The sequence below is a fragment of the Amblyraja radiata genome, chromosome 11 (assembly GCF_010909765.2).
Source record: "Amblyraja radiata isolate CabotCenter1 chromosome 11, sAmbRad1.1.pri, whole genome shotgun sequence".
Classification (NCBI taxonomy): domain Eukaryota; kingdom Metazoa; phylum Chordata; class Chondrichthyes; order Rajiformes; family Rajidae; genus Amblyraja; species Amblyraja radiata.
The window spans coordinates 15,590,501-15,603,169 of NC_045966.1; the positions used below are offsets into that span (position 1 = coordinate 15,590,501).

Here is a 12,669-nt window from a genome sequence, read left to right on the forward strand (position 1 = left end):
TTTTTCCAATAAATAATCACACCCCATTGCCATAGCTATTATTAATTTGTAAAACAAAGCCTTCAAAATATATGGCCTTTTCAGCTGTTTATCTATTCAGGAAGTACCAGACTTTTTTTTCGCAATAATAAAACGAAGCTTTTCCCCTCGTTTCCTTTCATTTTGTACATTAAATTACTCGTTGTATATTCTGCTGAAGGAGAGCGTTCGAAGGGCTGGGCAATTGTAGATGTTGTCCTGACAACAACCAGTAGTACTTTGGATTTTAAAGTGACATCGAGACGGTTATTTTGTTAAAAATGTTCTGGAAATTGTTATCTTATCCTTCACAAGAAGGCGATGTAAATAAATGTCTTTGGAGCGCCTGTGGTGGACGTTGCAACCAAAGTAATGGGTGAATCTGTCTGGCCGACAGGTTTCAATTTCTGCATTGATGTGTATTTGGTCTTATACATAGTTTAGTATCAGTGTGCTGGATTTTGGGTTGGTGTAAAATATCGCTAGGTAACGATACCATTTTCTCTATCATGTTCTTTCTATCAATTATCCATTCACTTCGAATGTACTACTCGCCACTGTGATCATTCGTTAGCTACCCGACACAGGAGAAATGGCTTCTCCAAACCAAGCCTTTGCATCAGTTTTCCACTGATGCCATTACCCATTTCCAGGAACACTGCAATGCTATTTGCTGCAGATTATTTCCGGAAGGCGGTCCCAGTTGTGTCAGATATTTATGCTAATCACGCGGTGCTCTGCGCTTTTTAATCCACGCCCAGGCAGTGCAGATAGAGAATAGTATCTGAATCTTTCGTGGAGCAGGACAAAGATAAGGGTGAGTACTACTCTTAGAGTCTATTTTAATCACGTTTCTGCTATTGACATTGTGATATTAAAGCATCACACATTTCTTGAGTTCGCCTGCATTTGGATTTAAGATCCGTTGATGATCTCAATTATGTCACTTTATGACCTTAATTAACACGGTTGGTTAATTAATAAATGAAGCAAAATGTTAGTTTATTTAGATAAAAGTGTGCATCAATCTCCTTCACAGCGAAATCTACAAAGGTTTGTAATTTTAAAGGATTAGATATTTCCGAAAATTGCGATCCTCCCAAAGAATCTGTTTATTTTCAAATGCGGCGTCTCCAATAACGCAGAATTTGCTATTAAATAGGATGTGCAAATCAATTGACTATTTTTATTTGTAAATTATACCAAAATTCAGAATTAATGCCCTTTCGTAGGGCGGCTCCCTTTGACAACAATGCTAAACAGTGGAATATAGGATTAGTGAGATCTGAGTACTATCTGTGAAAGGAAAATATCTGCAGACCCAGATACTGGGATTGTTGGAAGACTATAATGTGACTATATACGTTTTCACGTAATGCATTTGTAATTTTCTCAATACTTGTATGGTTTTATAGGATATTCGATTTTATTTATGAAACTTCTGGTTGAGCACATTCCAACCAAAAAATAAAATATTTGAACTATTATTCCAGAATCTAAATGTATTTTAGCTACTCCATGCTTTCCGCTGGGTTCTTTGTATTCGCAGTAAGAGACTTAAATGCCGCATTGCACTGGACAATACTTTGATTGTGATTTTATTTTGCAGTAGACGCCATGTCAGACAAACCAAATCTTTGTGAAATCATACAGTTTGATAAGAAAAAACTGAAGAAGATAGAAACCAAAGAAAAAAACCCTTTACCAACAAAAGAGAGTAAGTGTAGCAAAGCCCGAGACAACCCTCACACTGCTGACCACACCTGTACGATACAATTTAAAGCATCGTTAGAAATTGTTCTCAGATTGGCATGAAATCATATTGGCTTGGCATAATTCTTCAGTGCTCTGCAGAGTACTCTGCCTGGAATATTTATGAGTAGTATAACATGATTAAATATAATGTATCTTGATTTGGAGAAAGCTTTGGTACTTGAAATTGGATTACATGGGTTTTTTAAAAGGTTGGTTTATTTTTATGTTTCAGCAATTGAAGAGGAAAAGAGACAAGAATCAGCATCATGAATGTGAAATGGGGGAGATGCAACTTTTAATGTTTTTTTTTTAAGTTGAATGATTTTAGTTTCAAAATCCTGACAGCTATTTGAGTCAAGGGTGGGACTGTTGGAGTATCCACTACAATCTCAAGACAGGGACTACTTCCTGTAATGCACCGGGACCAAATTATTAATATAACGGTGATTGGATCGTATGGTCTTAGGAAATAATGTATCTGTGCACTAAATATGTGAAGTCAGTTTAATTTTATTTTGTGTATTCAAATTCATCTGTTTATTGACTCTTCTATGCTTAACATGTTACAAAGCAAATAAAGACCAATGAAATAAGTACATGTGTGCAATAGTTTAGACTTTGTTTCTTGTACTTCCTCGTGTTCTCGTCTTCCCAACCCCCCAACCCTCACCAAATCCACCATCAACAAAGTATTGCTTTCAGAATGTTGGCAAAATCCATTTGTTTTCAGTAAAAAAATTCTGATTGTTATGCTGCATCTGTAAAATGTTCACTCATCCTTGAAATAGTAATGGAATGAACATTGTAGATGTATACCTGCAAACATTTTCAGGACATTGCATTAAAATTGTCTGTTGATGATATGGAAACAGTCAAATTACTAACAAAATGGTTATTAAATCCTATTTGCAATTAAGTTTCATTTTTCCACAAATCTATAATAAAAAATAATGCATAGATAATCATCAGCATTTGTAACAATTCTCAGAATTCAAAAGCCTTTCCAAGATCCTGGAGAATTTATTATTATTATTATTATTATTATTATTATTATTATTATTATTATTTGTCAGTTTATACCCATAATTAAGAATTATAAATATCAATTTTTTGTTATTTATACAAGATTTTAATTTACTTTTCCAGAAAATTTTGAAAAATGAATGCTCTCTATTGAAATACTTTTTCCAATTAACCATTTTGTAAATTTGAAAGATTACAATAAATAGAAGTTGCATCAATTTTTTCATTTGATATTTTGTTTCAGATAAATTTTGTTGATAATTAGAGTAACCGTTATGTACAAGTTGACAAGGAATGTTCTCTTAGCAACCATCTGCTGGACAATTCTTGACTTTTTTCTTCCTCCCTCCCTGAAGATCAACTTCAAATCACATACCAAAGACAAAGTTTTATGAGTACAGGTTTGCACCTGGCTTTCATATTGAAATGTCACAGATGCAATGTTACAGTCTATTATGTGATTATCCTTTCGGGTATACAGCTCTAATGACATTCTGTGATTCTGAATGGTCTGTAAATAAATCAGCATTGCGTGATACTGGGTGGATATAGAAGTATCATATATTGTGTGTAAGAAGGAACTGCAGATGCTGGTTTAAACCAGCGACAGACACAAAATGCTGGAGTAACTCAGTGGGGCAGGCAGCATCTCTGGAGAAGGAATGGGTTAGGTTTCGGCTCATGGCTGAAGTCTGAAGAAGAATCTTGACCCTGAAACGTCACACATTCCTTCTCTTCAGTGATACTGCCTGTCCCACTGAGTTAATTGGCATTTTGTGTCTCTCATATATTGTTGCCATCCTATGAAAGAGATAGAAATCTCTCTCTCCAGCTTGATGTGGAAAAGTAGGTGCCAGGTAAAAGTAAGTTTGAGCTGATTGGGTTGACCTGCTATTATCTCTCCCCAGTCGGCAAATATCTGGACGTATTCACAAACATTAGTTGAAAGGCTCCTGCTGCAGCAGTCTGTGAATGTGATGCTAATTTGTATCATCCCTATCAGAAAGGAATTGGAAAATGGGTGGAGAGAGTGGAAAGAGGATAGCATTTGGAAATGTATATTTAATAAAATATTTTAATATATATATAATTTAGATTGCATGGTTTTAATCCATTACTCGTTTAGATACAAATTTGATTAATTCCATTCAGTTATTTATATTCCATATTATAGCTTACAAATTCACAATGGGACATGTTCCTGTTCCTTTTCAACACTAGCTGCAATTTCACAAAAATAATAAAGATGCCACTGACTGAAGCCTACAGCACCAATTTTGTTTTGCATTTTACAATGGCTCGTTTATTTTGTTACAATAAAGCACTTGTGTCTAATGAGGAAAATAAATATAAGCTTTCAGAATAAAAGTGAAATAAAGCTCACTCAACAAAGAAAAATAATTTGAGCTCTGAATCTACATCTGTATTTCTACACAATTTGAAGACATTTACAACTATCTGAAATATTATTGAAATGTTTTGCATAATTTTACTGATATAAAACATTAGTCACAGGGTGTATAAGAAAATCTCTTTCTGTCTTCACAAGAAACAAAATTACTAATGACAAAAATCTTAAGTCAATAAACATATCTAATATTTTAAATGTTAGGTCTCACATACACTATGTGAATAGAAAAGATCCCGATTTAGACAATGTGAGTCAGCGAACAGATGGGCAATTGATTTGGAAACACTCTGAGCTTGGAACAGCTGGTACCACAGCAGAACAGATGAGGCAATAGTTGTCTTTGTTTAAGAATACAGGCGTATTTGTGAATAAGACTGACATAATACCAACTTTTAACTACTCTGTTCCTGGGAATGAATAATGAATATTTGAATTCTCCTTCACATTAAAGAAAAAAGCTATTCATATTAACCCCTTTTCTTCCCCCCCTACCCAACACCCCTCCACCCAAAATGCTATTGTTTAGCTTTTATGATTTAGATTGATTCACTCATGGCCAGAGAATATCTGCATATTGGACAATGGTTGATTTCCGTGTTGTGCATTGTGTGCTTTCTGTTGCATTGTGTCTGGAAAAGGCAGTCAGCTGACGGCATCGATGTCTGCACCAAGCAGACAGCATGTTTAGCTATTCCAGGCATAATTAATTGCTAAATTGGTTCCCAGGCAGAAGAATCATTTTCAGCAATAGAAGGCACATTGGCATTGGAAATACTGTTAGTTGCAAAGATGATTACTGTTTATTTTTTGTACATTAGATCTACATGACCAAGTCGAATAAAGGTCTTCCTTCTGTTACAATTCTTTTAGATCTTTAACACCTTGCTATAGTATCCTATGATTATTGTTACAGAAGGTGCTCTATTATTTGTTACTTTAGATTTTGAACTTTCATTCATAATCTAATGGTAAATGTACAGTGCCCACCATAATGTTTGGGACAAAGACCCATCATTTATTTACAGTGTCCTTCATAATGTTTGGGACAAAGACCCATCATTTATTTATTTGCCTCCATAATTTGAAATTTGTAATAGAAAAATCACATGTGGTTAAAGTGCATATTGTCAGATTTTAATAAAGGCCGTTTTTATACATATTAGTTTCACCATGTAGAAATTACAGCAATGTTTATACATAGTCCCCCCATTTCAGGGCACCATAATGTTGGGACACAGCAATGTCATGTAAATTAAAGTAGTCATGTTTAGTATTTTGTTGCATATTCTTTGCATGCAATGATTGCTTGAAGTCTGCGATTCATGGACATCACCAGCTGCTGGGTGTCTTCTCTGGTGATGCTCTGCCAGGCCTGTATTGCAGCCATATTTAGCTTATGCTTGTTTTGGGGGCTAGTCCCCTTCGGTTTTCTCTTCAGCATATAAAAGGCATGCTCAATTGGGTTCAGATCGGGTGATTGACTTGGCCACTCAAGAAATGACCATTGTTTAGCTTTGAAAAACTCCTTTGTTGCTTTAGCAGTATGTTTGGGATCATTGCCTTGCTGTTGAATGAACCGCCGGCCAATGAGTTTTGAGGCATTTGTTTGAACTTGAGCAGATAGGATTGTATCCATGCACTTCAGAATTTGTTATGCTACTAACATCAGCAGTTGTATCATCAATGACGATAAGTGAGCCAGTATCTTCAGCAGCCATACATGCCCAGGCCATAACACCCCACCACTGTGTTTCACAGATGAGGTGGTATGCTTTGGATCTTGGGCAGTTCCTTCTCTCATCCATACATTGTTCTTGCCTTCACTCTGATATGCTAATCTTCATCTCAGCTGTCCACAAGACCTTTTTCCAGAACTGTGGTTGCTCCTTTAAGTATTTCTTGGCAAACTGTAACCTGGCCATCCTATTTTTGCGGCTAACCTGTGCTTTGCATCTTGCAGTGTAGCCTCTGTATTTCTGTTCATGAAGTCTTCTGCGGACAGTGGTCATTGACAAATCCACACCTGACTCCTGAAGAGTGTTTCTGATCTGTCGGACAGGCGTTTGGGGATTATTCTTTATTACAGAGAGAATTCCTCTGTCATCAGCTGTGGAGGTCTTCCTTGGTCTGCCAGTCCCTTTGCGATTATAGTAAGCTCACCAGTGCTCTCTTTCTTCTTAATGATGTTCCAAACAGTTGATTTTGGTAAGCCTAAAGTTTGGCTGATGTCTCTAACAGTTTTATTCTTGTTTCCCAGTCTCATAATGGCTTCTTTGATTTTCATTGGGCCCGCATTAGTCCGCATGTTGATAAACCACAATAAAAGTTTACAAAGGTGATGGAAAGACTAGGTGCCTAGAGCTCTCTTATACCTGCATTAAGGAGGCAATTAAACACACCTGAGCAATTACAAATACCTGTGAAGCCATGTGTCCCAAAAATTCTGGTGCCCTGAAATGAGGGGACTATGTATAAACACAGCTGTAATTTCTACATGGTGAAACCAAAATGTATAAAATAGCCTTTAATAAAATCTGACAATGTGCACTTTAACCACATGTGATTTTTTTTCTATTACAAATCCCAAATTGTGGAGTACAGGGGCAAATAGATAAATGATGAGTCTTTTTCCTAAACATTATGGAGGGCACTGTACATTGCCAGATCTGCTTAATCCATTTGAAGTACAATTGGACCCCCCCTTTTGCTCAGCAAAATCTGATCCAGAATCAACCTTGAATGCAAAAAACCCAGGATCCCCTCCTTTACTACCTATAACCTATCTGCTCTGCCCTCAAACCACACTTTGTACTAATGTCAGGACATCATTGTCTACATTGCCATTAAGACGGGGGATCAGAAGGTGAGTCATTCACAACAAGATACCCAGCCTCTGATCTGCCTCTTGCACCCACATTGTTTTTGTGTTGGTCTAGTTGAGTTAATGGTCAATGGTGACCCCCAAGATGTTGAAGCTGAGGGACTTGGCCATGATAATGTGATTGAATATAAATGGTATATGTTTAGACCCTCTCTTATTGGAGACAGTTATTGCCTAGCACCTATGAATCATGAATATCACTTGCCACTTATTGGCCCATGACTGAATTATGTTTAGATCTCTTATTTGCAGAATGAAGTGCTTTATTTTCAGAATTGTGAATTGGATTGTGGAATTTTGTGCATTCATTGGCTGTTGCATTTTCTATATTCAAAAGTAATGAGAATTTTCATATGCAACGGGATCGGAACAATGACATTCGTACTTGCTGCATCTTTATAGGCATATTAAAAGCAGGAACATAACAAATAAATACACAACGTTATTGATTATTCTCAGTAACCAGGCCATAAAGTTTCAAGCCAAAATAAGTAATCCAGCTTTACATAAAGTCCACATAGTAGTTCAGTGCTGAGATAGGGTTGTAGTTGGGATAGTACTGGGTAATTCAAGAGTCTGATAATTGGTGAGAAGAAGCTGTTCTTGAATCTGGAGGAAATGGTTCTCGGGCTTCTGTACCTTCTTCCCTATGGTAGCAGCAAGGTGAGAGCATAGCCAAGGTGGTGTGGGTCTTTGATGATATTAGAGGCTTTCTTGTGTTGCACATCCTGTAGATCCCTTCGATGGTGGGGAGGTCAATACACATAATGGATCGGGCAATGGCCATAACTTTCTGCAGCCTCCTTCATTTATGGGTGTTTCAAGTACATAACCAGGCCATAATGCAACCACAGTATTCTCTCAACTCTACACATGGGGACCTGTACTAGTCTAAGAGCAAGGAAATACAATTTGTTGAACAATTTATCTTTCAACAGACTGACCATTTAGTTTGAAGATTTTTTTTCTGATTGTGTTTGCACTAATGTTGTTTATTTTGTAATCGTTTTTTCTTTTCACTATCTTGCAGAATTTGATGTGATTCATGTTTGTGTATGTTTTAAATTCCTGGGCATTAATATACTAGATGACCTGTCCTGAGCCCGGCTCTTCTACTTTAAAAAGATTCCTGGAATAAGTGTTTGTATATGAAGGGACATTGAGAAAGACTTCAGTAAGTACATTGGAATCAGAAGTGAGGTAATTTCTTTGAAGAACTGAAAAGTATTTGAAAGGTACATACTGAGAGGGTGTTTCCTCAGAGTGAAGAACATGGAATGGGTGGGGGGTGGAGGGGTGGAGGGGATATATTCCCAGGATAAGAGATTGGTCATTTAGGACTGACATGATGACAAATTTCTTGAGAGGAGTGTGGTTCTCTGGAATTCTCCAAGTGTTATCAATTCCCAGATAGTTCTTTGAAGACTGCTGTGGACAGATTTTTGGATGGAAGAAAATATGAGGATCAGCCAGAAAAGTGCTTTTGAGGCGCAGAAGCTATCATGCTGAATGATGGTGCTTCCTTAAGGGTACATGTGATCTACTCCTGTTCCTATTTCTAATACTCTGCAGACATAATCTAACAATGTCAATGGATTCCATCCAGGTTTTAACTGAACAGTTCTAATTCGGAGTGTTATGCTTGGTAGCGAAAGCAGTTTAACACAGAATATTAAAAATTGTTGAATATCCAGAGAAGCATAAAAACTGTATTGAAATAAGATATATATGAGACAAACCTAATACAAAAGAATCTGGATAGGTCAGTAAGGGTTTCCATTGCCTGGCAAATGAATATACACAAAAACAAAGTAATAAGCTTCGGAACAGTATGCAATGCAAACATAATAACAGATAAAGGAGATATTTGCAGAGGGTATGCCAACCATCTGCACGTTTGCAGTTGTAACAGTAATAATATCTAATGCTAGAAAATAAGCACTGAAATCTCATTTAACAAAATGTTGCTTGCATTGCTCCTCACGTTCAGAATGTTTTTTTTTTCATAATGAGCCAACCAATAACAGGTTATTCATTTAATGTAATTACAGTGGCTATTTTACAGGAAATTAAATTTATGCCGATTAAATGAAAAACTAGTAAAGGATGACTAACAAATTAATAATGAAGAAAGTATAGTGTGAGTATAAATTAGCAAGTAATATAAAAACAATGAGCTTCAAGAGGTATATAAAAAGAAAGTGAGTAACTTAAGTCAACACTGGTCCCTTAGAGGATGAGACTGGGGAATTAGTAATTGGGAATTGAGAAATGGCTGAGATCAAAATAATTATCTTGGCTAGATCCCCACAGTAGAAGACACTAAAAAGCATCTCGAAGATAACATGGGGTTAGAGTGAGTGGGATATTATAATAATCTCTGTCACGAGAGGTAAAAAATACCAGGAAAACTATTGGGGTTAATAGTTAAGTCCCCTTGTCTGTACCCTAGGGTCTTCAAGGAAGTGACGGAAAAATATTGGATGTGTTGTTTGTAATCTACAAAAAATTCCCTAGATTCTGGAGATGTCCCACTGGATTGAAATGTCATAAATGTATCATCACTATTCTAAAAAAGAGGAAGACAGAATGCAGGAACATCTAGGTCATTTGGAGAATGCTGGAATTCATTAATAGGCAGCTAATAGCAAGACATTTAGAAAAACCTGCAGTCAATGTGCATTCAATGAAACTACTGAATTCTTTGAGGAAGCAAAACAGGTTAGTATATGTGGAAAGAGCACTTGGGGTGAGGGTAATATTTTGGCAAGGAGGTGCTAACAGATCAAGTGTACTGTAGTCAAATTTTCAGATGACACAAAAATAGTTGGTGAGAAGGTCTCAAAGAGCCTGCTAAGGGATATAGATAAGTTAGGTGAGTATGTAAGAAGTTGGTGAATGGAAATAAGAAAATGTTAGGTTATCCACTTTGGAAGGAAGAACAAAAGAGCAAATCTAGTGGAATAAGGCTACAAATTGGTGTGGTGCAAAAAGATCTGAGGGCCCTGGTATATAAAAAGCACAAATAAATAGCAGGCAGGTACAAGTAATGGTGAAAACTAAAGGGACATTGACTGTTATTACAGAATGCAATTTTACACGGTGTTGGTGATACTGCATTGGAGTAATGCAAATAATTTCCATATTTATGGATGGAGGCAGTGCAAAGCAGGATTGCTAGATTGCTTATTGGATGATGTGAGTGATTATGGGATGAAGTGGTTGATTCATGAAGTGGGTAAGTTAGACTACTAATTGGAGTAGATAAAAATTAGAGTTATTGATTCTCATGGATACTGATAAGCTGGTTGCTTAGAACACTTCCTCTAGCTAAAAAATTGGAACTAGGGGACATTGTTTTAGAATAAGGGACTGCCAAGTTCAGAATAAGGGAATGCCAATTTCAGTGATCAGGTTGTAAATCTTCATAGTTCTCTGCCCCAGAGAACTGTACTGGCGAGGTCATAGAATCTATTCAAGTGGAGATTGACAGACTTTAAATGCAAGGTAGTCAACACATTTGTGGAGAGAACAGAAGATACTGCTGAGTCTAAAATTGGATTAGCTATGATCTAAATGCATGATAGAATCAGCTCTGACCAACTAGCTGAATCATGATCCTGATTCTCCTTTTGGCGTTAGTTTTCACCAATAATAACCAAAGGAACTGTAGGCTCATTAGCTTACATTTTTTACATGTGGCATTGCAACACCTTCAGAAAGAAGGGAGAATTAAATGCTTATCTTCGCGCCAACTAAATATGGCCTCTGTGAATTACATAGGTTCCAACAAAGCTTTGGAACGCCAAATATTTACTCCACAGGATTGAATGATAACGGATTAATTTAGTTAGACAAGGCAAAGTGAGTGTCAATGAGTCTTACAACACAAAAATAAGCCCTTGCTAACCATAATTAGGTATCTACTAATCCAATTTTCAGCACTTCTGTGAACTTCAATAGGTGGTGATTCACAATCTTCATCTTAATGAGATTCTTTTGTCCCTTTTCTAATTCTGACTAAGTTTATTTTTCCTGAAATGCTAACTCAGTTTCTCTTCCCACGGATGAGGCTGACCTGAGTATTTCCAGCTTTTTCAGTTTTTAGTTTATTTCTAGTATCTGCAATTACTTATGTTGATGCTCAACCACAATCCTATTGAATGGCAGAACAGGCATGAGGGGCTAAAGGCTGACTCCTCCATCTTTGTTATAGTCATAGAGAAATCTCTTCCCATCCAAGTCCTAAATGACTGACTCATTACCCCTCCCCAAGTTCTAGACTCCCCAGCTAATGGAAACAGGCTATCAGTATCTAGCCTGTGATTTCTAGCATTAGATCTTGTAGATCTGAACGTGATTGTTCTAATTCTTCTAAATTCCTGGGAGTATAAGCCACGCTCCTTCATGACCATGTTATTGAATAATTCCCTCATATTAGGAATTGTTAATGAATCTGAACTGCAAATTATAACCTCCCTTAATTTTGGCAAAAGTAACATCAGGGATTGTCCCACAAATACCTGTTTAATCTCAGCAAGATTCCCTTACTTAGTTTAGTTTATTATGGTCACGTGTACAGTGAAAAGCTTTTCGTTTTGTGTTATCCAGTCAAAGAAGACTATGCACGATTACAATCAAGCTGTGTACAGATAAAGGATAAAGGGTACAACATTAAGTTTAAGATGAAGACCAATAAAGCCCGATTGAAGATAGTTTGAAGGTCTCCAGTGAAGTAGACGGGAGGTCACGACTGCACTCGAGCTGGTGAGAGGACGGTTCAGTTGCCTTATAACAGCTGGGAAAAAACTGTCCCTGAATCTGGGGGTATGAATTTTCAAACTTCTCTACCTCTTGCCTGATGGGAGAGGGAAAAAGAACGAGTGATTGGCAGGAGACTAGTCCTTGATTATGCTGGTGGCCTTGTCGAGGCAGTGTGAAGTGTAGATGGAGTCAATGGAAGAGAGGTTGGTTTATGTGAGGTTGGGCTACGTATCTACAATAACTCTGTAATTTCTTGTTGTCTTTGATGGAGCTGTTCCCAAACCATGCTGTGATCCATCCCTATAAAATGCTTTCAGCGGCGCATCTGTAGAAGTTGGTGCGGGTGACTGGGGACATGCTGAGCTTCCTAAGTCTTCTAAGGATGTAGAGGCATTGGTGTACTTTCTTTGGCATATCTTCAATGTGGTTAGTCCTGGACAAATTGCTGCCAATATTTATTCCTAAGAACTTGAAGCTTTTGACCATCTTTACTGTGTGGGAGTGGAACTTAAATGGTATGAGGTTACACTAAGATATATGTTTGTATTAATTATTACTGTAGATATACTGTTTACTTTCTGAGCTTAGACCATTAGACATAGGATCCGAATTGGTATGTGGCCCATCGAGTCTGCTCCACCTTTTGATTGTGGCTGATCTATTTTTCCCTCTCAATCCCATTCTCTTGCCTTCTCTCCATAACCTTTTATAACCGTACTAATCAAGAACCTATCAATCACTGCTTTAAAAATACCCAATAATGTCGAGCCCACCACCATCTGTAGCAATGAATTCCACTGATTCACCACCCTCTGGC

The 12,669-nt window shown here is 37.1% G+C and overlaps 1 protein-coding gene across 2 annotated transcripts; it reads left to right on the forward strand.

Moving 5' to 3' along the window:
• The first annotated feature begins 685 nt into the window (after positions 1-685).
• Positions 686-2,369, forward strand: LOC116978319 (thymosin beta-11-like). Of its 2 annotated transcripts, none has more exons than XM_033029390.1 (3): positions 686-835; positions 1,628-1,735; positions 2,006-2,369. In XM_033029390.1, the coding sequence occupies exons 2-3, from the start codon at positions 1,636-1,638 to the stop codon at positions 2,041-2,043; spliced, it is 138 nt and encodes a 45-aa protein (XP_032885281.1). In that variant the 5' UTR covers positions 686-835; positions 1,628-1,635; the 3' UTR covers positions 2,044-2,369. The 2 variants fall into 2 exon arrangements, with proteins under 2 accessions (XP_032885281.1, XP_032885282.1); XM_033029391.1 differs by having other exon boundaries at positions 746-835; positions 1,631-1,735.
• Positions 2,370-12,669: the final 10,300 nt, after the last annotated feature.

Coding starts and splice junctions, on each gene's coding strand:
- LOC116978319 (XM_033029390.1), top strand. CDS start 1,636: ATGTCAGACAAACCAAATCTTTGTGAAATCATACAGTTTGATAAGAAA. Junction 1,736..2,005: donor CCCTTTACCAACAAAAGAGA/GTAAGTGTAGCA, acceptor TTTATGTTTCAG/CAATTGAAGAGGAAAAGAGA.